General features: G+C 45.6%; 1 protein-coding gene across 5 annotated transcripts; it reads right to left on the bottom strand.

Annotated features, from left to right (window-relative positions):
- Positions 1-801: 801 nt before the first annotated feature.
- Positions 802-27,764, bottom strand: RABL2B (RAB, member of RAS oncogene family like 2B). 5 transcript variants are annotated; one of them, XM_030215785.1, is made up of 10 exons: positions 27,668-27,764; positions 17,782-17,868; positions 16,816-16,971; positions 14,282-14,311; positions 5,409-5,488; positions 4,588-4,667; positions 4,083-4,194; positions 3,713-3,810; positions 2,714-2,797; positions 802-1,780 (listed from the first exon to the last, which is right to left on the bottom strand). In XM_030215785.1, exons 3-10 carry the CDS (start codon positions 16,920-16,922, stop codon positions 1,685-1,687), a joined length of 687 nt encoding a protein of 228 aa, XP_030071645.1. In that variant the 5' UTR covers positions 16,923-16,971; positions 17,782-17,868; positions 27,668-27,764; the 3' UTR covers positions 802-1,684. The 5 variants fall into 5 exon arrangements, with proteins under 5 accessions (XP_030071645.1, XP_030071648.1, XP_030071644.1 ...); XM_030215788.1 differs by lacking the exon at positions 27,668-27,764 and adding an exon at positions 27,430-27,546 and having other exon boundaries at positions 16,816-16,967; XM_030215784.1 differs by lacking the exon at positions 27,668-27,764 and adding an exon at positions 27,430-27,545.
- Positions 27,765-27,830: the final 66 nt, after the last annotated feature.

Here is a 27,830-nt window from a genome sequence, read left to right as displayed (position 1 = left end):
CGCTGCTCTCTCGTTCCAGCAAGGAATCAAAACCCCCGTTCGGTCCGCTGAAAATAAAGAAATAAATGCCCTTAAAGGCACAGTACTCCAACTCTGGCAGCTGGAAATTGTAAGGCACTCAAGGCTACAATACTGAGAAAGCAGCCGAGGCACAAAGCTGCCAAGCAAAACGAAATAGAATAACTGACCTTAAAGGCACAGTACTCTAATTCTGGCATCTGGAAATTGTAAGGCACTCAAGGCTACAATACTGAGAAAGCAGCCGAGGCACAAAGCTGGCAAGCAAAATGAAATAGAATAACTGACCTTAAAGGCATCTTACTCTAACTCTGGCATCTGGAAATTGTAAGGCACTCAAGGCTACAATACTGAGAAAGCAGCCGAGGCACAAAGCTGCCAAGCAAACAGAAATAGAGAGCAGCACAGGGGGAGGGACCCAAACATAGGTGTAACACCCCAGGGGGAAAAACTGGGCCCCACCAGACCCAGGGCCCCAAAGCACTTTTTTTTTTTTTTTTTTTTTTTTTTTTACACACACACGTACAGGGTACTGCAACAGAATAAAGTTTGGAAGGAAAAAATCCTACGACCCAATGACAAACTACCTCACCAGATTATTGGAGACTGCACAGGCTGTCAACTGCTACCTCTGCTGAGACTGAGAAAATACTGGCTAGTGGAGGTTCTGCACAGGTTATATATACAGGCTTCAAAAGCTTAGTGTTTTCTCAGTCTCCCTCTGCTGGTAGGAGGACATAACCCACGCGTCTTGACCGGTCTGGAGGGTCGCTGAGGAAATATAGGTTTTGGATAGAATTCCCACTGCCTTCAGACCAGGAGTTTGGAGGCTGTTACACTTCCCAAAGGGAAAGCTTGGAAACAATAATTTAGATCTAAGGCATATAAGTTTTTATGAGGATAAAACTTTCATGGCCCGAGTATAAAAGAGGTCACATAACTGCATAGACTGTGAAACGAAGCCAGATGGACTTGTGACTACCTGGTGTCTGAAGTGTGATGGTGAATAAATGTATAAGCTCTTTTTAAGGGATGGAGAGATGGGTGGCTTTAGGACAATGGACTGCGTGGATGTACAACATGCTCTGGACTAGATGGAGGCAGAGTAGCTCTCGTAATGTGAAATGTAAAACTGATGGACGTGTAAGTAATTTCTTTGATCTTGGATGTGCCTGTAGTAATGTCTGTGGGTTCTGGATGGCCATAAACTACATTCTACAGCTTTGGGATGTTGAGTTTGATGGGATGTAATAGGTATGTGGCAAGCAAAACAACTTTATAAGGCTTGTTTACACAGCAGTCTTCTCAGGGAAAAATGGCCTTCTCTGATGGCAAAGATACCATACCATAATAATTCACAACAGAAAGGTACATGACCCATTCTCTTCACCTAGAATAATATGAATAAGCTTCAGCATTCACAGTGTTGACTAGGCATAGGAACAAGGACTGAAAAAAACCACATCTCTTTCAACCTCAGGACATGACTCCCCAAACAGTCAAGGTTCCCCTTTTCACGTGGACACAACGGTGCCAGTCTCTCAAGCTGTATATTGTGCAAATAAATAATATATGGTAACCAGAAACGTAAAATCTTCCAACCTATGGCATGAAGAGCAAATGGAATAGCTCAGTTCAGTCACCACAATGATGGCAAAGACCTCATTCATGCAGTATGGGGTTTCGCCAAGTGGTTGTCATATTCCTCTTTATCTGATATATCCTCCTCTTCTTCCTCAACTTTTTTCTCCAGCTCAAAATTCTGTTATTCAGGAGGGAAAGTGAAAAAGAGTAAAGACAAAGGACACAGAACAAACAGATCTGAGCACCACATCATACCATGAAAAGAAAAAAAAAAAGACCACATCACATCACCCCATCCGAGACAGGACTGTCTAAGAAAATATCATTTTCTATAAAGAAGGTAAAAGCAGAGGTGGTATCAACCAAATCAAAAAACAAATTCAAAGCATGCTTGGGACATCGGAGAGAAGCTTAGCTTGATTAAGATTTCTATATCACTTCCAGAATGATGCTCTAACATCCAAATTTTCAAAATCATCATATACAGATACAACTAACACTTAAAAGAATCGTACAATTTCAAAGCTCAGAGTATGACTGGGAGTAGACATACATCTAAATTAACAAATCTTTACCCCACCAAATATTTAGCCACCCCTGAAACAGCTACAGTTCACAGCCCACATTCTCTCATTTCAATACTGTCACACATGTTTTCTGAAATTGTTTTGTTTAGTTTCTCGCATTATTTGTGGGTTTTATTTTATTTGGCGGAGGGTTGTGGTTGGGTTTTTTTCTGTTTTCGTTTCATGGAAGTCTTGTTAATAGTGTACAGTATTGTGAAATAGTGCACTCTACAGGCAGATTACCCTCAATAGTGCATACTGAAGAACTAGGTTGCCTACTTAGCCCTTCAATAGGCGCCTATTGTGCAATAATGCACACTCTTAATGACACAGACTATACAACATTTTGAATTTTTTCCTGTTTCAGGTTAAAAATATAAAATAAGATGTTGTTGACATTTCCCGTGCCGTTTCAAACAAACGCACATCCCTACTGTCTACAATGCCACAATAAATAAGAAGAACTGTACAACCCTGCTAGGCCTAAAAGGATCCCTATCTTTCAACAGCTGTCGTGTGACTATGAGAGAGCAGCAGGGTCTTACCTCTAGTTCCTGCATGACCTGATCCATAAAATCCTGTGAATTCTGCTTGTAAGACACTGCCAAATTTATGGCATCTGTAAAGAGCTGAGGAGAAAGTGGGAATGCCGTTAAGAGCTGAGGAGAAAGTGGGAATGCCGTTAAGAGCTGAGGAGAAAGTGGGAATGTCGTTACCCAGCATTACAAAATGATCAAACACAACTGACTATTGGACATGAAGCTGAACTGTTAAATTGCCCAGGATTTCCCCCACTCCAGTTTCGAGTGAGGAGACAAGGCCCAGGCCTCTACCCATCATCCACTACAGCCAGACATTCTATTCTCTCCCTCCCCCTGCTCACATGCTACAACAGATGACATACAATTTATCATACACATGAAGCTCTATTAGTGGGAAAGCATTTAACTACTGATAACCCTAAAACCAAAATCACCAAGGCCTGATATTTGTTAAAAATAAAAAGGCTTTCAAAACCTCAAGGAAAAATCCAATCCCTGCCTGTAATGTACTCCCCGTGCCCACTCCGAGTCTTCCTGCCTCTCCACGTATTAGTCTCCTATGCTATCTGCTCCGTGTACCCTCTCCCATACCCAAATAAATGGACCTGAGATGCTACCCATCATATGCCCTCTTTCTGCAGTAGGACTCTACCCCCTCATCATCATATATTTATTTAGAAAGCTTATATACCACATGTACAGGAACCAACCTGTTCAATGCTGTCTGCAAAATTACATACATAAAGTGGATAGATTTCCCCTATTACCCGTCCTGTGACAATCCATCCTTCCAAGTCGCTGCAATCCTTGTGCGTGGATCTTCCATGTTGTGTGTCATGTGACCCATGGAGTCCCCCACCCCCAAATGCATGGATTTCCTATGACTCCCCCAGTCTCTCTCTCACAACTGTTTTTCCTTGTACATTATTTCTAATTCTTTTTTTACTAACATAAGTCTTCAAGAGTCAGAACCTATAGGAGTTGTTCAGGCAAGAAAGTTACCTTCACTACATTGGTGCCATCTGCGGCAGACACAAAATAGAATGGTAGATTCAGCTTCTTGGCAAAGTTGAAATTCTTCTGAGTGACTTTCAAGTCCGCTGCAAGGATTGAACAAAACACCATTACACACTATTATGCAGCATTCATGCCAGCACGATCTTTACCTATTTCATGAAATCCTGAAGCTTCTGGAGGGGAGCTTGCCAGGGTGTGATCAGAGTAAGCAGGGTGCAGGAACAGGAGACACTGCCCTTGTACCGAGTCAATAGCCACTTTATTTGGGGCAATCAGCTGCTATTTGGCATTCTCCTCCTGGTCAGTCCCTGTACAAGACCCTTAGAACGGTGGTAGGAACTGGCAGAACACTCACCATCAATTTTATTGGCCACCACAATGCAGGGAATCTCAGGCCTGTATTCCCTCAACTCTTGATACCATGTATTGAGATTCTTGTATGTGATCTTTCGTTGCACATCAAACACCTGCAAATATACAGCATTGAAAGGGTCTTACTGCTGTTTTACCATGTATAGAGTGGGACTAGTAGTGCTGTATTAACCACAGCCTCAAAAAAAGAAACACAGTTGTCCAACCAGAAATACTGTACATGCACGCTACCACATACTCCCTGGGAAGTCTTATCATACAGGTGTGTGAAGCGAGCTTGGCATAACAGATGCTTGGAAAGTATGGCATTTTGTGATATGGATGCATAGAAAGCATGTTATAACAGCTGCATAGTAAATATTCTGGGATGCAGTGCATGGAAGGCATGTTAATCTATGATTCGAGTACTTTAGGAGTAAGCTTTATTATGACAAGCACGGGGACAGCAAATAAAACAATGAGGTGGTCACAGAACAAGCATTCCTTACCATTATACAGGCATGTGCTTTGTGATAATAGGAAGCGTGCATGCTTTGGAACCTTTCCTGTCCTGCCGTGTCCCAGAAATCTAAAAGGAGCAAGTGCCAACATAAGTACAGCCTACAATAATTGTGTATTCTTATTTTGCAAGGTTCTGTACCTAATGTGGACTCCAAGGAGTCAGCTATTCTGACAACGGCTGAAGTAGCACAGTAGCACACCTATTGAAACCACTTGCTCCTGTACCTATCAGCCCCACAAATAAGTTGGTGCAGCCAAAAGCATAAGCCCCTATCAGATTTCAGAACTTTGACAAATAAAATTAAATCTCTTATTTATCATAAACCTGCAGTTTATATAAGCTTTACTATAATGGTTGTTTACCGTTCTCTCCTACACAGACTCTTGCTTCAGCAGCCAGAGCCTGTCGTCTTAATCTTGCTACTCACTTACCTAGAGACTGTCCCACCCCACAGCTGGTCCCTCACCCAGACATCTTCCTTCCTAATGCTACCCTCTTAAACACTAGTAGAGCTTGATGTGGGTTTCAGTACTAGAACGGCAAGAATGCAAAACAGATACAGGTCAAACAGAAGTGCACTGGCACTGCTATGTCTCAATTCTGGAATAAGGACACAGAGAGAGGATTGTAATACAGCAACAGAGACGTGCATGTGAATATTATACTGTGAAAAGGAAGCTATGCTTCAGGTCAGGACTAAGGAGCACTGTCAGGCTTACTAAGCAGTTGCAAGGTTCAAGCTGGGGCAACATTTACACCATGTGGGGAAATCACTGAAAGACAGAAGGAACGTTTAGAAAGCCTTACCCACAAGAATCGTCTTTCCATCCACAGTGGTAGTGTATTTGTACAGCGTAAGAGCAAACGTGGACAGCTGCTGAGGGCGACTGTGATCAGGTTAAGTGGTTTAACATGTGGATAACATCACACCCATTTTCCACCCCATATCCCAGGCACTAACACTTGCTGGGAGGAAAGATGCTACAGAAGACAGTTGCTGCAACTTTATAAGAGAAGAGATTTAGATGGGCCCTCTCCATACCATTGGCTGAAGCTGCACAGAGGAGACTATCCTAGCAGCATGGAAAAAAAGAAACCTCTGGCCTCTACAGTGCTGCAGCTTGCATCTGTACTTACACTAGCTTGGGCCTGGACTCTTCTCAGAAATTAAGCTGGGTACTACATTTGTTGCAGAATATCAAGGTACACTGGGCGCCAAAATTGGGGCAATTTTCCTTAAAAGTGCCAAAACTTGGATCAAAAAAATGTTAACATGTTTATGTATTTACATTTATATGGCAGAAAAAAACCTGAGACCTCAAGGAAGCATTCAGATTTTTATGGTTTTCCAAACTCGGCTCAAACCTCAATCATTGGCATTTTTCCCAATTTTTAATTTAAACTTTTAAATCTTCAATATAATCTTACCACATTTGTCTTCAAAATGATTCTTAAGCATTTCTATCGATAGACTGTTAAATTAGAGAACAGCAGCTGATTTACCATCTCCAAACTGTAGTGGCAGGAGGTTTGGATTTGGAGTTAGTATGGATGTCATTGTTGTAGTCCGGCTGTCCACTTAGAGTTGAGAGGAAATGACGTCATTTCTAGGAAGCATTATTTAAATAAGTATATGCTGAGCTGGCGCTAGAGACGGTTTTGGGTAAGCGCTTTAGAACTGTTTGCTTTATCTGTTTGGGAATAATGAAAGCTCCTTGAGACAGCCCATAGAGGCGAAACATGCATGCCAGACGCAGAACCCCCAGTCCGATGATATGTGAGTATTGAATAACTCAAATCACTTTAAATTTGAATAAGGATTATATATAAGTTTAGTCAATCAGGTGAAACAATGAGGAGGTGTGTGCCGATTATCTTGCTAATGTGATCTTACAGGCAAGAGGCACTACTGAGGTCACACAGAAATCATTTTTGCAACTTATGTTTTCAATTTAATTACACTACTATTTATTGAATACAGTACATTTAAGACTGGTAATACAATTTATATAGTGGGAGCGAAGAGATTTATTCCTGTTTGGAGTCTCCCGCATAATTTAATTGAATGTCGGGAGCCATTGGTGAGTGACTGCCACTGGAAGTGACATGCAGTTCCTTCACTGATACAGTGGACTACTAAACTGTGGTATATTTGAGATATGGAACGATGATGGCTGAGAAACGCAGGACTCTTGCAAAGTGGGAGCGGGATTTGATTCTTGACTAATTCAGCATCTCATGGTTGATTGGCTTTTCCCTCGAGGAGTCTTGATTATAGACTTGATGTTCTCCACATATGGTTGGGGGGGGGGGGGGGAGGGGAGGGTGTCTTGTTTTCTACAAAAATTACTATACACAATGGAAGTTGGATTCTCTTGGCACTGCGCTATACCTTTTGCTGCCCTTTTTCTACTGTTTATATTAGTACTGCACCAGCGTTTGCTGTATTTTATTGTACTGAGAGTTTCAATAAATGACTTCTACAAATTTATATTTAAAAAAAAAAAAAAAGTATTTTCATTTATATTCCCTATGGGGCTCATTTTCAAAGCACCTAGACTTACAAAGTTCCATAGGTTACTATGTAAATTTGTAAGTCTATGTGCTTTGAAAATACTGTGTCATTAAGCACCATACAATTAGAAAATGGATTGCACTTAAAACCTTCTTCATTTCCACAGGTACTGTTTAAATATGATTCACAATTATGGAATTTGACTTTTACTATCCCACTTCTCACATTTCCTTGTCGAGACACTACAAAATCGAACATCCTATATATATTTTTTTAAAAACCCACTCCTTTATGAGACACAAGAAATGTATTACAAGATTCGATATATTGCTAAATCAAAGAATCAGCAAAGCTGGTTACAATATCCCATCCATGACAAAATAAGAACATAGTACAACAATCTATGGAAAAAAACAAGACCAATGTGGGCAAATTATGCTGCAAGACTGCAGAATCTAAATATCAATACCCTCAAACAAAGATTGTCAAAACCTTTGCTCCCTTTTTAATATATGTATTGTCTCTGACCTCTACTCCCCAGGGAGCCAACTGCACATGAAAGGAGTGCATCTGTGATTTCCAATCTTAAAACAGCTGGAGAGGAGTTGCCTAGTGGTTCGCACACTGGGTAAGCAAAGTCCAGTTCAAATCCTGCTGCTGCTCCTTGTGATCTTGGGCAAGTCACTTAATCCTCCATTGCCTCAGGTATAAACTTAGACTGGGAGCCCTCAGGTACAGGGAAATACCTTGAGCTACTACTGAAAAAGATGTGAACTAAGTCCAATTAAATACAAGTGCAAGGCCTGAGATGAAGAGTAAGGGATTGGGAGTGATGTCAAGTAGTAGGGAATATTCTTCAACAGGAAAAAAAAAAAAAAGTTCTGCTCTCTCAGCAATGACAATTTTATGGCAATATTTTTGAATCAGTTGGAGCCACCCAAGGAAGCAGAAGGTAAGCCATGTATAGTGTTACAATAGTGCAAACAGTTCATCACAAGTATATGAGCACAGATCAATAGGATTATTTTTTTTTTCCCAGGGACCTTACAGAATGAATAACTAAATGAATTTTCATCAGTGCAGAAATTTACAGAGCAAAAATAAATATTACATTGCTGACACAGATACCAATAAAGGTAAAATTATGTATAATCATACCTGATAATTTTCTTTCCATTAATCATAGCTGATCAATCCATAGACTGGTGGGTTGTGTCCATCTACCAGCAGGTGGAGATAGAGAGCAAACTTTTGCCTCCCTATATGTGGTCATGTGCTGCCGGAAACTCCTCAGTATGTCGATATCAAAGCTCCATCCGCAGGACTCAGCACTTAGAGAATTACACCCACGAAGGGACACTCTGCCCAGCTCACCACCGCCGAAACGGGGGAGGGGAATTAACCCAGCTCATCCCCACACAAGTGGGGGAGGGGAATCCGTCCAGCTCATCCCCGCGGAGCGGGGGAGGGACACCACACCCGCCGATGCGGGGGGATCTGGCTTATCCTGCAACCGCAACCGCGGGAGGAGCTGACTGACCCGAACACCGCCGAAGCGGGAGGGGTACAAAACTGCCCTACAGCCGCACGAAGCGGGAGGGAGTGCCGGCAGAATTATAAGTCTCAATCCAGCCCCGTAAAACGGAGGGGAGAGGAATGCAGCAGCTCACTGTAACACAAACTCGTCTTAACTCTTGAAGAATCCAAGTGAAAAAACTTGAACACGAAGTCTTTCTGAAGTAACTGAAGAGTAAACTAGAACCTGAAATGCAACCAGAATAAAACAATACAGATATCTGGGAGGGGCTATGGATTGATCAGCTATGATTAATGGAAAGAAAATTATCAGGTATGATTATACATAATTTTACCTTCCATATCATCAAGCTGATCAATCCATAGACTGGTGGGATGTACCGAAGCAGTACTCACCCAGGGCGGGACCTAGAAATCCCTGACCGCAACACTGAAGCTCCAAACCGGGCCTCCGCCCGAGCAGCCACAGTCAAGCGGTAATGCTTGGAGAATGTATGGGCCGAAGCCCAAGTTGCCGCCTTGCATATCTCTTCCAAGGAGACGGAACCGGCCTCTGCCATCGAGGCCGCCTGAGCTCTCGTGGAGTGAGCCTTCAGCTGGATAGGCGGCACCTTCCCTGCGGCCACATAAGCCGCTGCAATGGCTTCCTTGACCCATCTTGCCACTGTAGGCTTAGCAGCCTGCAGACCCCTACGAGGACCTGCAAACAGGACAAACAGATGATCCGATTTCCGGAAATCATTGGTCACTTCCAAGTATCTGATGATGACTCGTCTCACATCCAGATATTTAAGAGCAGAGTACTCCTCTGGGTAGTCCTCCCTACGAAAGGAAGGGAGACAGAGCTGCTGATTCACATGGAAGCGAGAAACAATCTTGGGCAGAAAGGAAGGCACTGTGCGAATAGTCACTCCTGCCTCAGTGAACTGCAGAAAAGGCTCTCGACATGAGAGCGCCTGGAGCTCGGAAACTCTTTTGGCTGAAGTGATAGCCACCAAAAAGACTGCTTTCAACGTCAGGTCTTTCAGAGATGCCCTCGACAAGGGTTCGAACGGCGGCTTCTGCAATGCTCTTAGCACCAGGTTGAGATTCCACGCAGGCACCACTGAGTGCAGAGGAGGGCGCAGGTGATTAACTCCCTTGAGAAAGCGCACCACATCTGGCTGGGAAGCCAGGGAAGCACCCTTCAGGCGGCCCCTGAAGCAAGCCAGAGCCGCTACCTGGACCTTAAGGGAACTGAGCGACAGGCCTTTGTCCAGACCTTCTTGCAGGAACGCCAACACTGAATAAATTGGAGCAGTGAAGGGAGAAAGTGAGCCTGCTTCACACCACGCTGCAAAGATACGCCAAACCCTGGCGTAAGCAGTAGAAGTAGAGCGTTTCCTCGCTCTCAGCATAGTGGCGATGACCTTGTCTGAGAAGCCCTTCTTCCTCAGACGCTGCCGCTCAATAGCCAGGCCGTAAGACCAAAGGGGGAGGGATCCTCCATCACCACGGGACCCTGATGTAACAGGCCCTGCTCCACTGGCAGCCGCAGAGGATCGTCGATTGAGAGCCTGATCAAGTCCGCATACCAGGGACGTCTGGGCCAATCCGGACCCACCAGGATTATCCTGCCGGGATGTCTTGCCACCCGGTCTAGGACCCTGCCCAACATGGGCCAGGGTGGGAACACATAGAGAAGCTCTTGTGTCGGCCATTGTTGGAGAAGAGCATCTACTCCCAGGGATCGAGGGTCCCGTCCTCTGCTGAAGAAGCGCGGCACCTGGCAATTGGCCGATGACGCCATCAGATCTAGGCTCGGCTGGCCCCAGCGCTTCGTGATGTCCAAGAACGCCTGAGCAGATAGCTGCCACTCTCCGGGCTCCAAGGTATGGCGACTGAGAAAGTCCGCCTTGACATTCATGACTCCGGCAATGTGGGCCGCTGACAGCTGTTCCAGGTTCGCTTCCGCCCACTGGCATAGACTCATAGCCTCCTTGGCTAGAGGGGCGCTCTTGGTACCTCCCTGGCGGTTGACATAGGCCACAGCCGTGGCATTGTCCGACAGTACCCGTACAGGCTTCAGCACCAGTACCGGGATGAACTCCAAAAGCGCCAACCGAATGGCTCTGAGTTCCAGGAGGTTGATAGACCACTTCGCCTCTGCAGGAGACCAGAGCCCCTGCGCTGTCCTTCCCAAGCAGTGGGCTCCCCAGCCCGACAATGAGGCGTCCGTCGTGACGACAATCCACTCTGGGGTCACCAGAGGCATTCCTGCAGACAACTTGTCTGCCTGCATCCACCAGCTCAGCGCCTTGCGCACTGCTGGATCCAAGGGAAGACGCACCGCATAATCCTCCGACATCGGAGTCCAGCGCTGCAGCAGAGAGTGTTGTAGTGGTCTCATATGAGCCCTGGCCCAGGGCACTACTTCCATCGTGGCCGTCATAGAGCCCAACAGCTGCACATAGTCCCAAGCCCGAAGAGGAGAGGCTACCAGGAACTGGTCCACCTGAGCCTGAAGCTTGACAATCCGATTGTCTGGCAGGAACACTCTGCCCACTTGGGTGTCGAATCGAACTCCCAGATACTCCAGGGACTGAGTCGGGCGCAGCTGGCTCTTCTCCCAGTTGATGATCCATCCCAGGGAGCTCAAAAGAGCAACTACCCGGTCCACAGCTTTGCCGCACTCTGCATAAGAGGGGGCTCGGATCAACCAGTCGTCCAGATAAGGATGGACTTGTACTCCTTCCTTTCGCAGGAAGGCCGCTATGACCACCATTACTTTGGAAAAGGTCCGCGGAGCAGTAGCCAACCCGAACGGGAGGGCTCTGAACTGGAAGTGTCGGCCCAGGACTGCAAAACGCAGCAAGCGTTGATGAGGAGGCCAGATGGGAATATGCAGGTACGCTTCCTTGATGTCCAAGGAAGCCAGGTACTCCCCTGCCTTCACTGCCGCTATAACAGAGCGGAGAGTCTCCATGCGAAAGTGCCGCACTTTCAAGGCCCGATTGACCCCTTTGAGGTCGAGGATAGGCCGGACAGAACCTCCTTTCTTTGGTACCACAAAGTAAATGGAGTAACGCCCCTTGCCAAGCTGACTTTCTGGCACCGGAACGACCGCACCCAGGCGGATCAGATTGTCCAAAGTCTGCTGCACTGCCACAGCTTTGACCGGAGACTTGCAGGGAGAGAGTACAAACCCGTCTCTTAAGGGTCGGCAGAACTCTAGCTTGTAGCCGTCTCTGATGACTTCCAGCACCCAAGCGTCTGAAGTTATTGTGGTCCACTCGCCCAGAAACGAGGACAGCCGTCCTCCAATCTGCACTGGGGCGTGGACCAAGACCCCGTCATTGGGTACGAGACCCTGGGGGAGGACCGGAGGGAGCACCTCCGGGACGGCGGTCTCTGCGAAAGGAACGCTGCTTGGGGGAGAAATGCCTCTTAAAGGAAGAGGGGGCAGAAGAACCCGACCTGCCCGGGCGGTACCGACGGGCTTCCTGAAACCGTCCTCTGGAGGTACCGGGACGAGCACTAGCCCGAGCCCTGACCTCTGGTAACTTCTTGCCCTTAGACGTGCCGAGATCGGTCACGATTTTGTCCAGCTCGACCCCAAAGAGCAGCTTGCCTTTAAAAGGCAACCTAGCCAGGCGGGATTTAGAGGCGTGGTCAGCAGACCAATGTTTCAGCCAAAGCCACCGCCGCGCAGAGACTGTCTGAGCCATGCCTTTAGCTGAGGCTCTCAAGACATCATACAGCAAGTCTGCCAAATAGGCTAAGCCCGATTCCAGGGCTGGCCAATCATCCCTCAAGGAATGATCCGAGGGGAAAGCCCGCTGCACCATAGTCAGGCACGCCCTGGCCACATAGGAGCCGCAAACTGAGGCCTGCAAACTTAAAGCAGCCGCCTCAAAGGACGACCTTAAGGCCGCCTCCAATCTCCTGTCTTGGGCGTCCTTTAGGGCCGTGCCACCTTCCACCGGCAATGCCGTTTTCTTAGTCACCGCAGTGATTAAAGAATCCACGGTAGGCCACAGAAAGGCCTCACGTTCACTCACAGCCAAAGGATAGAGGCGGGACATAGCCCTAGCCACTTTAAGGCTCGCTTCTGGGACATCCCATTGAGCCGAAATTAAGGTGTGCATGGCATCATGCACGTGGAAGGTTCTAGGCGGGCGCTTCGTCCCCAGCATAATGGCAGAGCCAACAGGGGCTGAGGGAGAGACGTCCTCCGGAGAGGAAATCTTCAAAGTGTCCATGGCCTGTAACAACAGGTTGGGCAAATCCTCTGGGCGAAAAATCCGCGCTGCAGAGGGGTCATCCGCTCCATCCGAGCGGGGATCCGTCTCCTCCAAGGAATCCGCAAAGGACCGTTGGGAGACCTCAGACACGCTGCCCTCATCTACATCGGAGGAGACAAATTCCTCCAAGGCCTGGGAATCAACCCGAGGGCGTTTACCTCTGGGAACCTCAACCTCTTTACCAGACGAGGGAGCGGGGGCAGCGTTGTGCATGAGGAAGGCCTGATGCAGCAGCAAAACAAACTCGGGGGAGAAACCCCCCAGACTGTGCACTTCCGCAGCCTGGGCAACAGCCCTAGGCGCACTCTCAACCGGCGCTCGCAACAGCGGGGGAGAGGCCTGCTGCGCATCCAAAATGGCGTCCGGCGCGAAACTCCGCGAAGGAGCCGCGCGGGAAGAACGGCTCTTAACTTTAGCCGCTTCTGTGCCGTCGCCCAAATTAAGGGCGTTCATGGCATTAATGTCTCCAACCTCAAGGGCGGCCCAAGAAGAAGCCGTCCGAGCCGCGTGGCCGGCCAAAATGGTGGAGGCGAGGAGCGGGGGATGGGCGTTTATGGCGGGAAAAACCGCCACGCCGGAGGAAGGACCGGGACATTCATCGGTCACGAAACTGCCACCCAACAAGGGCGAATCAGGCTTTAAGACCCCCGCATCCCCTCTAGAAGCGCTCAAGCGACCCGGGGAGCGACCCTTTGCGCCCTCGCCCTCCGACGCCATGTGCCACGAGGAGAAGAATCGGGGAACCCCCGCCCGCTATAAAAAGGTAAAAATTACCTGCTGTCCGCTCCGAGTTGTAACGACCTGGTGTCCCAGTGAGTAGCTGCAATAGACGCTTAAATAAACGTCGAAATAAACGCCTTTAAAGACGTTTAAAATTTTTTTTTTTTTTTTTTTTTTTTTCAACGGAGCCAGCGGGAGGGGGGAGAAAAGGAGGGACCTGGCACCACCAGGTTTGCACTTGCTCAAAAGAGCCCTCAACCCCAGGCACTCAACAAAACCTAAAAATTAGGCTTGGAGGCCTAGCCAGAGCTGCTGCTGCTGTGTGTGACCACCACCTGCTGAGATAGAGAACATACTGAGGAGTTTCCGGCAGCACATGACCACATATAGGGAGGCAAAAGTTTGCTCTCTATCTCCACCTGCTGGTAGATGGACACAACCCACCAGTCTATGGATTGATCAGCTTGATGATATGGAAGTGGTATTTTCCTTCTGGAAGACCAAATGGAGTCAGATTTACTCAGGCTTAAATGTTAATATCTCTTATCCCTGAGAGACAGCATACAGAGCAGAAGCAGAACTTCCTCCACTAGGGTAACCATTAATTCTGTACTAGAAAAGGATACAAACCATCCACCAGGAATCTCTCCATGAGCCTAGAAACAGGAAAACAAACAAAGTGGTTATTATATCACTCTACACCACCTGCTATATGTTAACTGGTGTTGAGTCAGTATTGACCAACGGCAACCCTCCGGATAGCTGCCCTCAACTGTAGAATCAGCTGCATAACTTACTATATTTCTCTTGCACCAATCATTTGATTTTAATAAAAATTTATGAATCACTTTCAAACATTTTCAAAATAATGAACATAATGTATATAAAACCAGTAAACAAAAACTAAAAATTACATAGGAAATGATCATTTAGGAAACCATAAGCACAGGGATCCAAGATGGCTCTTTGAATCGAGGACACGCCATCAGCGCTCTTGCTCCTCCGACTGAATCTGTTGATAGTCGAGTCCGTCTTGGACTGGTAATGGGGAAAAGGAGAGCTAATATCAGAAGGCTTCTCCCAGCCTCATCCTTGACCTCTGCCATGCAACATAAGACACTGGATCAGTTTTGGGTGTTTTTGGCTCCAATGACCTCTCTCTTCACTCGTGTCTGCTGTGGAAGCATTGGGCGACAGTTCCTCTAGGGCGCCACCGAGCCCTGTTGAGCGAACGGCTCCCCCTCAACGTGGGAGCGGCTTTCCAGCGATGCAGTGCACGTCAGAGACGACTCAGCCAGAGGCGGCCCTAGGAGAGCAAGGGGGCTGTATAGTTGGAGATAATCATCAGCTATAGGCTGCTGTCAGAATTCTAGACAGGAGACTAAGTAGCTTGAGTAAAAGTGGGGCCAGGAACCAGGTTGCTCCTGAATTGAAGTTCCAGGGGTTCGGTAGATCAGCCGTGGTTATGATGGAGACTTTATGGGACACTATCACAAATACGCACTCTTCTCTGGTGTCTATAAAAGGATAACATTGGATATTGCTATGATTTCTCAAGCAGTCCTGACTCAGGCAAAAGCCACAGGTCAACAGTTCTCTGAATTGGATTTATTGAAATCTAGAGTTCAGACCATGGAAAATTTTGAGGTGGTCTCTATCAAAGATAGGCATTTTACACATAGACGTCTTTGAGTACCTGGAAAATCAGTCCAATTTTTCTAAGTCTCCTCTCGCCGGTGGAAATGTTCAAGAAATATATGGTGGATGTTTTGTTTTGTTTTTTGTTACATTTGTACCCCGCGCTTTCTCACTCATGGCAGGCTCAATGCGGCTTACATGGGGCAATGGAGGGTTAAGTGACTTGCCCAGAGTCACAAGTTCTAAAGCTGCCTTCGGAATCATTACCCCCCATACATACCGGGAGTCAGGAGTTCAAAGGCTCCCAGTGAACAGACTCAGGAGGAGGGTGCCATGAATTTAACATCTTTTCTGGAATCATTTTTAGATATTATTACTCAAAGAACTACTTTGGCAGTGACTTTCGCTTTGGAATTGGACTGCAATAACATATTGAAACTTTCCTTTAGGTATCTTGAAACACTGTTTATGGGATCAAAAATCAGTTTTTCCTGATTTGGCTAAAGAAACACAGATGAGGCATAAGGCTTTCTTGGGCTTCCAGCCTAGAGTTCAAGCCTTAGGAGCTGACTCTGTATTAAGATTTCCTTGTTTATATTTTGTAGTATTTGAGGCTAAGCTATTTCAATTTTTTGATCCTAAGCAATTGGAAAAATTTTTGATAGCGAAGGAAGAACATACATAGTAGATGACGGCAGAAAAAGACCTGCACGGTCCATCCAGTCTGCCCAAGAAGATAAATTCATATGTGCTACTTTTTTTATTTGTACTGTCCTCTTCAGTGCACAGACCGTATAAGTCTGGCCAGCCCTATCCCCGCCTCCCAACCACCAGCTCTGGCACAGACCGTATAAGTCTGCCCAGCACTATCCCCGCCTCCCAACTACCAGTCCCGCCTCCCACCACCAGCTCTGGCACAGACCGTATAAGTCTGCCCAGCACTATCCCTGCCTCCCACCACCGGTTCTGGCACAGACCGTATAAGTCTGCCCAGCACTATCCCCGCTGCCCAACCACCAGCCCCGGCACAGACCGTATGTCTGCCCAGCACTAGTCCCGCCTCCCCAGCACTAGTCCCGCCTCCCAACCACCAGCCCCAGCACAGACCGTATATGTCTGCCCACACTAGCCCCGCCTCCCAACCACCAGCTCTGCCACCCATTCTAGGCTAAGCTAGGCTAAGAAGTAAATATTGTGGTGTGAACCCATACACACTGATAGCGGGGACTTGGGTGGTGTTTCTCTTTAATGTAACTTCTTTTTTTTCTTTATGTCTTGGAGCTGCTTTTCCCTACTTGTGGATGAAGTTTGAGTTACTACTCTTAAATATATTTCTTTTTTCTTTTTCCAATTTCAATTGTACCCTTTATAGGTATTTACTTACAATATCTTGTACGGTGATAAATAAAATTTTAAAAATAAACCATAAGCACAGGCTGCATGTCACCATTGCTCCTGCCTGCCACTGAGCAGTACACCAGTTCCTGTTTTCAGAAGGCTGCATCCACATATATTCACTTACTTGGATTTTCCCACTGCACTGTCTCCTAGGCAGATAATTTTCACATTCTCATCTGCATCGTATTTCTCTTGATCCAGTTCAGGCACCATATGTCCATCTCCAGCCATGCTACTTCTTCACATCACCTGTCTGACCCCCAGCTCTAGAGGTGTCTGACTGCAAAAATATTGAACAAATGAACATACTCCTCCAGCTGCTACAGTAACTGTGTAATTAACACCTACCATCCTAACTGTACATCATCTTTACACCAGACTGTACAACCAGCCCTTTCTGCCACTTCTAACTAGACATGTAATCCCTGCCTGTATCCATATGATGAGAGCTTTGACTTTCAGATAATAAACACCAACACAGTACTCCTGCCATTCCATGTCAAGTGGTCTGGTGGTCCCTGTGCGACCATCACGGATTTCAATGAAATTTTCTGTGAACATTCATACATGTCCCCAATGAACATTGGTAAAGTTTTACGTTCGCCGATGCAATACTTGGTGAGATATAGTAATCTGTTTGACCCCATACTGCAGCCTTCACGCAGGGACCACCAGACGTGGAATGACATCTGTGGCTACTGGCTACAGAGCTGCATCACAGACAGAAGCAGGAACACTGCTATGGTGGAGGCAGCAGGGAGTTGCTGGTGCAAGCTGTGGGAAGCAACCAGGCTAAAGGAGGAAGACAGCAGAAGCAGCAGGCAGCTAGAGTAGAAGACACAGCACTACAACTCTTGCTGCAGCTAGAAGTCCTGCAGAGACTCCTCACTCAATTCTGCAGCTCCACCAGCAGCCTAAAGGAAAGGCCACTTCCTTCTCTTTTTAAACTGTGGACAATCTCACAGACATTAGACCTGGGACACTTATCTCTGCATTGCAAGTCATTGAATATTCCCCAAATTAGAAGGGTCAGTGTCCCTCCAAGCCTACCAATACAGAAAACAGTTCTTTTTTTTTTTTGGACACTCACCTTGAGAGAGGAATTACTATAAATTACATATGTGGGAACAGTTCCGTAAGATCAAATTCCTCATGAATTACAGGTAGGCCAGACAGTCTGCAAGAATAATTTATTGAGAAATGCAAGGTTATAATAGGGTAAATGCTGTTCTCTGAAAAGAACCCCTCATCCTAATGAAAGGAGCTACCGAGCTTCCTCACAGTTCACAAGTCACCATATCAATAAAGTTATTGATACCAACTATCCTCAGTTCCCTTTTGTTACCAAAGAAAATGGAGACTCAATGCTGAAATTATGTCCAAATGAAAACATCTACTCCAGTCTCACAATTAAAACTAGCTAAGGGATGTCTGTTGTAAAGTTTTTATTACCGTCTGAAAGCATTATCTTGCAAAACTTTGTGTCTATCCTCATGCATTGTACTATAGGGCTCATTTTCGAAAGAGAAAAATGTTTGGAATAAAGCAGCATTTGGATGTTTTGCTTGCCAAAACATTCAAAATTCTATCATTGAAACCTATTTTGCAGACGTTTATCTATGCAATTTGTCTGCAGTGCATTCAAATCATAAGGGGGCGTGTCAGGGGTGGGATTAGAGTGTCCCTAACACTTGGACATTTTTCTGCCATAATGGAACAAAACAAAAACATTCAAGACTATAACTAAGACTTTTTGCGCTAGACCTGTTTTAATAACAAAAAAGGCACATAAAAGTGCCCTAAATGACCACTGGAGGAAGGAATGACCCCCCCCCCCCCCTTACTCCCCCAGTGGTCACTGACCCCCTCCCATCCCCAAATATGTGAATGAAACAGTAAGTACCAGACTGTGACAGCCCCAGATGTTATAACCAGTCCTACTGGAGCAGCAAGCAGGTCCCTGGAGTAGCCTAGTGGTCGGTGCAGTGCACTATAGAGAAGAGGACCCAGGCTCGTATCCCACACTGTTACACTTGTAGTGGAAAGTGTGAGCCCTCCAAAACTAAAAAAAAAAAAAATGTACCCACAAATAGATGACACCTGCAGCAATAAGGGCTATAGTAGTGGTGTACAGTTGGGTATAGTAGGTTTTTTCTGGGTTTTGGAGGGCTCACCATACAATATAAGGGGGCGACAGTGAGCTGTTACCTGGGAGCTCTCATGTGACGTCCACTGCAGTACTTCCTAGAGTCCCCCACTGCTCTGCTGGGATGTCTGTGTGACCAGTGTACTAAGAATGTTGGCTCCTCCTATATCCCAATGGCTTGATTTTGTGCATTTTTCACTTGGACTTTTTTTTTTTTTTTTTAAAGGACCAAAAGGTAAGTGCAGAGCACATCTAGCAAGTGGTCATTTAAAAAATATACGCATTTTGCTGTTTTGAAAGCCACTATATTCACCACTTGAATTCTGGACGTTTTGAGCAAAACATCTAAAGTCGGATTTAGATGTTATATCAAAAATGGCCATGCATCTTAATATATGCAAACTCTAAGTTTCATTTCTATAATTATAAGATTCTTTGCATATTATAAATTATGAGATTTATGTTCCATTGGACTAAAGATTTTTTTTTGTATCAATAGATAAAGCATAATTTCCTTCCTGAAACAGAACATTTTCTTGAATGCCATGTAGCTTCCTATTGTGCGATAAATTAATAATGCAGGGTTTGAACTGTGACTGAGCTAAGAGATTCAGGGACCTAGACTACACTACAGAGGAATCAAAAGTCATGAAACAGCAAGGACAAAACTGATACAATATTAAATCAAAAAATAAACTATATAGAAAAAAATATACTATATAGAAATACATAAAATTTGCAAATACAGATTCAATATTCTATAATTATGCAAAAAAATATATGCACAAAGGATTCTGAACTCTCTTCAGGCTTTTGGTAAAGTGAGAAAGAAGTGGAAATAAATAATATACTATTGCTAACTGAATGCATATATGCATACTATTTACATACAAACATCAATAACGTACTCACTCCTTGCACAGATCATGTGTGTAGTAAAACAGAGAAACAGAACATGATGGCAAGTAATTATGAAAAAAACCTAGTCAACCCATTCTCATTACCTATAAAAATACCACCGATAGCCATTTCAGGGAATAAAATTCCAATTTTAACTGCACTAGTCAAAAACTTACTCTCAGGGTTGGGTTAGACATGCTGAGGACCCAGGAGAAATTTGCAAGGCCGGCTGCAAAGCAAGTATTTTATTTTTTTTATTTTATTTATTTACATTTATTTTATTTATTTATTTACATTTGTACCCCGCGCTTTCCCACTCATGGCAGGCTCAATGCGGCTTACATATTATACACAGGTACTTATTTATACCTGGGGCAATGGAGGATCCTGTTTGCACTCTTCAAATTATTAATAAAGTTGTTTACTAACGAACATCTTCCAGTTTCTGGTATCCTTGGTCGCTCTCCCACTTTTTTTACACAACTGCACTCTCCTAATGCCAGCCCTGCAACACTGGCCAGATTTGCCCACTCTGAGATTAATAAAACAGGTTACAAGCAGCATTTTCAGATCTTATGACAGCACCATAAAGTTACAGCTAACTGCTACCACTAAATAAGGTGAAAAATAAAGCAATCTTGTTTTAAGATCTGCTCAATGCACACAAGCCAAATCAATGTCTCAGAAACGATGAATAATTACATTTACCTCTTCTTTCAATAGCACCCCAACACAAAGTCTTTCCTTTAGCTACTTCTCTTTGCGGTATTGTGTCATGTCCTCACCACATCATTTAATTTAACAATCATAGCCCACACCATAACTAAAAACTACTCCAGGCAGATAACAAAATACAAAAAAGCAAAGATGCTTACCCGTAGCCGGTGTCCTCAAAAGACAGCAGGACACTTATTCTCACATATGGGTAACAATCTGATGGAGCCGCAGTGCAGATGCTGAATTGCTAGCACTAAAGAAAGTTCTAGAAGCATCCCATCGCGATGCACTGGTGCCTTACTGACTGACACTCAAGCATGGGTCCCTCAGTCAGGTGAAAAGCATAAAGTACAAAGAAAAACATCTAGGGGAGGTGAAAATAAGCGGCCTGCTGTCCTCAGAGAACACCAGCTCCAGGTAAGTATCTTTGCTTTCTCCAAGGACAAACAGGCTGCATTATTCCCACATATGGGAATCCTTAGCTACCATGCTCACTGAAAACAAGAAAGCTAGGATAATGGAGTCTTAAAACGTCTACACTAAATCCATCAACCTAAAACTATATACATACTAGCTGCATAGGCGCAACCTAGAACAGTATAAAACAGAGCCTAGGAGGGTGGAGTTGGATTGTAGAAATCGAACAAAATCTGCAGAACTGCCTATCCAAACCACTGCGTCAGGTGTCCTGATCCAAACAGTAGTGGAATATGAATGTGTGGAATGAAGTCCACGTTGCAGCCTTGCACATCTCCTGTATGGAGGCTTACTGATGCAGCCATGGCTCTGATATTGTGAGCTGTGACATGTCCCTCAAGAGTCAGCCCAGCCTGAGCATAAGCAAAGGAGATGTAGTCCGTTACTCAATTTGAAAGTGTGTGTCTGCCGATGGCCACCCCCATCCTCTTGGGAGTCAAAAGAAATGAAAAGCTGGGTGGACTGTCTATGGGCTTTTGTCCACTCCCGATAGAAGGCTAAGGCTTGCTTGCAATTTAAAGTACGCAATACACTCGCCAGGATGGGCTTGAGGTGCTCCAACACGACCTTAGGAAGGAACTTGGGTACATGCAGAGGACTACTCTGTTATGATAAAATTTAACATATGGTGGGTGAACTACTTGGGTTTGGAGTTCACCGACTCTGCGAGATGAAATGGCCACCACCAGAAACACAATCTTCCAGGTCAAAAACTTCAAATGGCAGGTATCCAGAGATTCAAAAGGAGCTTTCATCAGCTGGATGAGGACTATTTAGATTCCATTACACAACCGGAGGTTTGGTAAGGGGCTTTGTCGTAGGGGGCTTTGTCAACAACAAACCTCTCATGAAATGAACAACTAAAGGATGTACAGAGATGGACTCACCTCTTACACCTTGCATCAATCCCAATCCTGGCCCTCCTCACCAACTATTATCCAAACTCTACAGATCTCACCGTGACCTCTCTAACCTCATCTCTATTCCTCTACTCCCCTCCTCTTCTCTGCCCTTTTCTTGCGCCCTATGGAATGCCCGCTCTATCTGTAACAAACTCCCCTATATCCAGGACCTCTTTATCTCGCGTCACCTCCATCTGCTCGCCATAACAGAAACCTGGCTCTGCCCTGATGACTCTGCTTCAGTCGCAGCCCTGTGCCATGGCGGTTATCTATTTTCACATACTCCTCGCCCTGCTGGCCGTGGGGGCGGTGTTGGACTACTTCTCTCTCCCTCCTCCAGATTTCAACCCCTTCTTCCACCTCAATCTCACTGTTTTTCCTCCTTTGAAGTCCACTCTATCCGCCTTTTCTCTCCTCTGTCTCTTCGAATAGCGGTCATTTATCGTCCCCCTGATAAGTCCCTTTCATCCTTTCTCAGTGACTTTGATGCCTGGCTTGCCTTCTTCCATGATCCTTCCTCCCCCTCTCTCATCCTTGGTGACTTTAATATTCCTGCTAATGATCCTTCCAACTCTTATATTTCCAAGTTACTCGCTTTAACGTCGTCCTTTAATCTCCAACTATGCTCCACCTCCCCCACTCATCAAAATGGTCACTGTCTAGATCTCATCTTCTCCTCCAACTGTTCACCCTCTAGTTTCCTTGCCTCCGATCTTCCCCTCTCTGATCACCATCTTATAACTTTCACACTTAAATCTCCTCCCTCCCAGTCCCGTCCTATCCTATCTAATTTATCTAGGATCTTCACGACATTGACCCTTCATCTCTATCCTCCCATGTTTCAAACCTCCTCTCTACTGTGGCACCATCCACATCTGTCAACGAGGCTGTTTCTTCTTACAACAATACTCTATCCTCTGCCTTAGACACTCTTGCACCTTTGATGACCCGCCCTGTAAGGCGTACAAAACCCCAACCTTGGCTGACTTCTAATATCCGCTACCTACGTTCCTGTACCCGCTCCGCCGAACGCCTCTGGCGGAAATCTCGGGCCCTTGCTGATTTCTTACACTTTAAGTTCATGCTGACCTCCTTCCAATCTGCTCTTTTACGTGCCAAACAGGATTATTATATCCAACTGACCAACTCTCTTGGCTCTAATCCTCGACTTCTCTTCACCACATTGAACTCTCTCCTCAAGGTGCCCCCTCCCCCAACTCCCCCTTCACTATCTCCTCAGACCCTTGCTGAATTCTTTCACAACAAGGTTCAAAGATAAACCTTGCTTTCTCTACCTCACCAGCTCTCCCTCCACTAGTCCGTTCCCCTCTCTCTCCTTCCCCTCATTCCCTTTCCTCCTTTCCTGAAGTTACTATTGAGGAAACTACACTTCTCCTTTCTTCCTCAAAATGTACCACCTGTTCCTCTGATCCCATTCCCACCCACCTTCTTAATGCCATCTCTCCTACTCTTATTCCTTTTATCTGTCACATTCTCAACCTCTCACTTTCCACTGCGACTGTCCCTGCTGCCTTTAAACATGCTGTGGTCACACCTCTCCTTAAGAAGCCTTCACTTGACCCTACTTGTCCCTCTAATTACCGACCCATCTCCCTCCTTCCTTTCTCTCCAAATTACTTGAGCGTGCTGTTCACCGCCGCTGCCTTGATTTTCTCTCCTCACATGCTATTCTTGACCCATTACAATCTGGTTTTCGCCCTCTCCACTCATCCTCATTCTTCTTGATCTTTCCGCTGCTTTTGACACTGTCGATCACAGCATACTTCTCGATACCCTGTCCTCACTTGGATTCCAGGGCTCTGTCCTTTCCTGGTTCTCTTCCTACCTCTCCCTCCGCACCTTTAGTGTTCACTCTGGTGGTTCCTCTTCTACTTCTATCCCTCTGCCTGTCGGCGTACCCCAGGGTTCTGTTCTTGGTCCCCTCCTCTTTTCTATCTACACTTCTTCCCTTGGTTCATTAATCTCATCCCATGGCTTTTCCTACCACCTCTATGCTGATGACTCCAAATCTACCTTTCTACCCCTGATATCTCACCTTGCATCCAAACCAAAGTTTCAGCGTGCTTGTCTGACATTGCTGCCTGGATGTCTCAACGCCACCTGAAATTAAATATGACCAAAACCGAGCTTCTCATTTTCCCCCCCAACCCACCTCCCCGCTCCCCCCATTTTCTATTTCTGTTGATGGCTCTCTCATTCTCCCTGTCTCCTCAGCTCGAAACCTTGGGGTCATCTTTGACTCTTCTCTCTCCTTCTCTGCTCATATCCAGCAGACCGCCAAGACCTGTCGTTTCTTTCTTTACAACATCCGTAAAATCCGCCCCTTTCTTTCCGAGCACTCTACCAAAACCCTCATCCACACCCTTGTCACCTCTCGTTTAGACTACTGCAATCTGCTTCTTGCTGGCCTCCCACTTAGTCACCTCTCCCCTCTCCAGTCAGTTCAAAACTCTGCTGCCCGTCTCATCTTCCGCCAGGGTCGCTTTACTCATACTACCCCTCTCCTCAAGACCCTTCACTGGCTCCCTATCCGTTTTCGCATCCTGTTCAAACTTCTTCTACTAACCTATAAATGTACTCACTCTGCTGCTCCCCAGTATCTCTCCACACTCGTCCTTCCCTACACCCCTTCCCGTGCACTCCGCTCCATGGATAAATCCTTCTTATCTGTTCCCTTCTCCACTACTGCCAACTCCAGACTTCGCGCCTTCTGTCTCGCTGCACCCTACGCCTGGAATAAACTTCCTGAGCCCCTACGTCTTGCCCCATCCTTGGCCACCTTTAAATCTAGACTGAAAACCCACCTCTTTAACATTGCTTTTGACTCGTAACCACTTGTAACCACTCGCCTCCACCTACCCTCCTCTCTTCCTTCCCGTTCACATTAATTGATTTGATTTGCTTACTTTATTTATTTTTTGTCTATTAGATTGTAAGCTCTTTGAGCAGGGACTGTCTTTCTTCTATGTTTGTACAGCGCTGCGTATGCCTTGTAGCGCTATAGAAATGCTAAATAGTAGTAGTAGTAGTAGTAGTAATAATAAGCACTAATTGCACTAAGATGAACCCTTACAGAATTGGTTTTCAAAACAGACTTAGACAAGTGCAGGAGGTACTCGAGCAGTTTTTGTGTAGGGCAAGAGAAGGCTCATCCCATGTTTTATACCTTCCTGGCAAGAACAGTTGCCTGGTGGACAGACTCAGCAGGGAGAGCCCACTGCCATATAACTTACCGCTTCCTGACATAAGAGGTAGTATTCTACACCCCCCTGCTTATTGACATAAACATCACTATCTGGTTGTTGTCTGAATTTGGATAATGTGGTTTTGGAGTCGATCTCGGAAAGCCTTTACAGCATTCCAAATGGCCCATAGCTCAAGGAGATTGATCTGAAGATGAGCCTCCTGAGCGGACCACTGACCTCGAGTGTAAAGCCCATCCACATGAGCTCCCCAAGCCAGGTTGGATACATCCGTTGTCAACACCTATTGATGCGGTGGAATGTGGAATGGAAGTCCCAGAGTCAAACTGGATTGGCTCATCCACCAGAGAAGGGTACAAGCAAACTCCAGCGGGACATCAGTTAGGTTCCCCATGGCTTGAGACCACTGGGAAGCTAAGGTCCACTGGGCCACTCTCAAATGGAGCCGTGCCACAGGAGTGGCAACACTGTGAAGACCATGTGGCCCATCAGTCTCAACACTTGGCGAGCTGAAATCTGCTGGCTGCTTAAGACCTGTGAAACGTATCGGCTCTCGGCAGTGAAAGGAAGGCCCGAGCCTGCACTGTGTCTAGCAGGGCTCCTATATATTCCAATTGTCATACTGGAATGAGATGGGACTTGGGATAATAACAAACCCCAGTAACTCTAGCACCTGAATAGTCAACTGCATTGACTCGTTTGCCCCCTCCTAAGATGTGTTCTTGAGCAGCCAACTGTCCAGCGAATGTGCAGTGGGACGCTGCTAGAACTTTCTGTAGTGCTAGCGATTGGGTGTCTGCACTGGGGTTCTGTCAGATGACATCACTCATATGTAGGAATAACACAGCCTGCTTGTCCTCTGAGAAATATCAAAACCAAAACAAAATTCATTAAAACAAGCATAGCAAGGCCACAGAACATCCCATAATAGTACCTCCCTTCTTCCCAAACCTATCTGCAGCACTAAAACAATATGTGCCACTCTGCATTCTACTTTTTCCAAGCCCCTATTCTTTTGAACTCTCTTCCTCCTGACTTTTGATCTGAACAGTCCTATTTTAAAATGATGTTTTGCCTTGAAAAAACTTACTTTTTTTTTTCCTAGTCTTTCTCCAAGGTTTCCATAGGTGATGTGGGTGCTCCTTGGGCAGCAGGGAACCTTTCCTACTTTTCCCTCTTTTATTGTCCTGTCAAATAAGTACATAAGTAATGCCATACTGGGAAAAGACCAAGGGTCCATCGAGCCCAGCATCCTATCCACGAGAGCGGCCAATCCAGGCCAAGGGCACCTGGCAAGCTTCCCAAATGTATTTTTTTGATTTAATATTGTATCAGTTTTATCCTTGCTGTTTCATGACTTTTGATTCCTCTGTAGTGTAGTCTAGGTCCCTGAATCTCTTAGCTCAGTCACAGTTCAAACCCTGCATTATTAATTTATCGCACAATAGGAAGCTATACAGCATTCAAGAAAATGTTCTGTTTCAGGAAGGAAATTATGCTCTATTGATACAAAAAAAAATCTTTAATCCAATGGAACATAAATCTCATAATTTATAATATGCAAATAATCTTATAATTATAGAAATGAAACTTAGAGTTTGCATATATTAAGATGCATGGCCATTTTAGATGTTTTGCTCAAAACGTCCAGAATTCAAGTGGCGAATATAGTGATTTTCAAACAGCAAAATGCCTATATATTTTTCTATACATGTTATTCCTGGAATTGTGGATTTTTCCCCAAGTCCATTTAGTAGTGGTTTATGGACTTGTCTTTTAAGAAACCATCTAACCCCTTTTTAAACTCTGCCAAGCTAACCGCCTTCACCACGTTCTCCGGCAACGAATTCCAGAGTTTAATTACGCGTTGGGTGAAGAAAAATTATCCGCTTATACATTTTTCTATACATGTTATTCCTTGTGGATTTTTCCCAAGTCCATTTAGTAGTGGTTTATGGATTTGTCCTTTAGGAAACTGTCTAACCCCTTTTTAAACTCTGCCAAGCTAACCGCCTTCATCACGTTCTCCGGCAACGAATTCCAGAGTTTACTTACGCATTGGGTGAAGAAAATTTTTCTCCGATTTGTTTTAAATTTACTACTGTAGTTTCATCGCATGCCCCCTAGTCCTAGTATTTTTGGAAAGCGTGAACAGACGCTTCACATCCACCTGTTCCACTCCACTCATTATTTTATATACCTCTATCATGTCTCCCCTCAGCCGCCTCTTCTCCAGGCTGAAAAGCCCCAGCCTCCTTAGTCTTTCTTCATATTATTCTCCAAATAACTGGAGTTCCTTTCTACTTTCGTGTTTTGTTGGTTAAGTGAAAGACGGTTTATCAATAGCAATAAAGATAACGATCCAATAATACCAGAATACGAACAATCTCTGTCGTTAGAAATACACTCTTGTCTCAATGAAAAAGCCACTGCAGAAACGCTCTCTTGACTCAACATACAAGGCCGGCGCTGCCTGTGGTCCAGGGGTTGCCCGCGCCGGCATTAAACAACGCCGCCAAACCCATGACGTCACCCGGCCCACCCACCCCGGCCTAGCATCTCTCCGCGCCCCGCCGCCGGCTGTTTTCCTTCTCCTTCCCACCCGGTTACCTTTTTTTTTTTTTTTTCATTTCAGTAAGATCCTCTTCGTGTTCATCCCGGCGGCAGCGCTAGACAGTGAAATAAAATTTTGCCTGCACCGGCCTTACCCGTTTCCAAACAGGAAGTTGCGTCAAGAAGGGGGCGGGTCAGAAAGGGAAGGCCGTTCTGTCTG

Source organism: Microcaecilia unicolor, chromosome 10, assembly GCF_901765095.1.
Source record: "Microcaecilia unicolor chromosome 10, aMicUni1.1, whole genome shotgun sequence".
In the NCBI taxonomy this organism is placed as follows: domain Eukaryota; kingdom Metazoa; phylum Chordata; class Amphibia; order Gymnophiona; family Siphonopidae; genus Microcaecilia; species Microcaecilia unicolor.
The sequence above is the reverse complement of the archived record's forward strand: the minus strand, read 5'-3'. Positions and strand labels throughout refer to the sequence as shown.

Bases quoted from the DNA above. Each gene is read 5' to 3' on its own strand.
- RABL2B (XM_030215785.1), bottom strand. From the start codon at position 16,922: ATGGCTGGAGATGGACATATGGTGCCTGAACTGGATCAAGAGAAATAC. The intron at 5,489-14,281 runs GTATCCTTTTCT...ACCTGATCACAG, and splicing joins AGATTCCTGGTGGATGGTTT to TCGCCCTCAGCAGCTGTCCA. The intron at 3,811-4,082 runs GTGAGTGTTCTG...CAATCCTTGCAG, and splicing joins GGTGGCCAATAAAATTGATG to CGGACTTGAAAGTCACTCAG.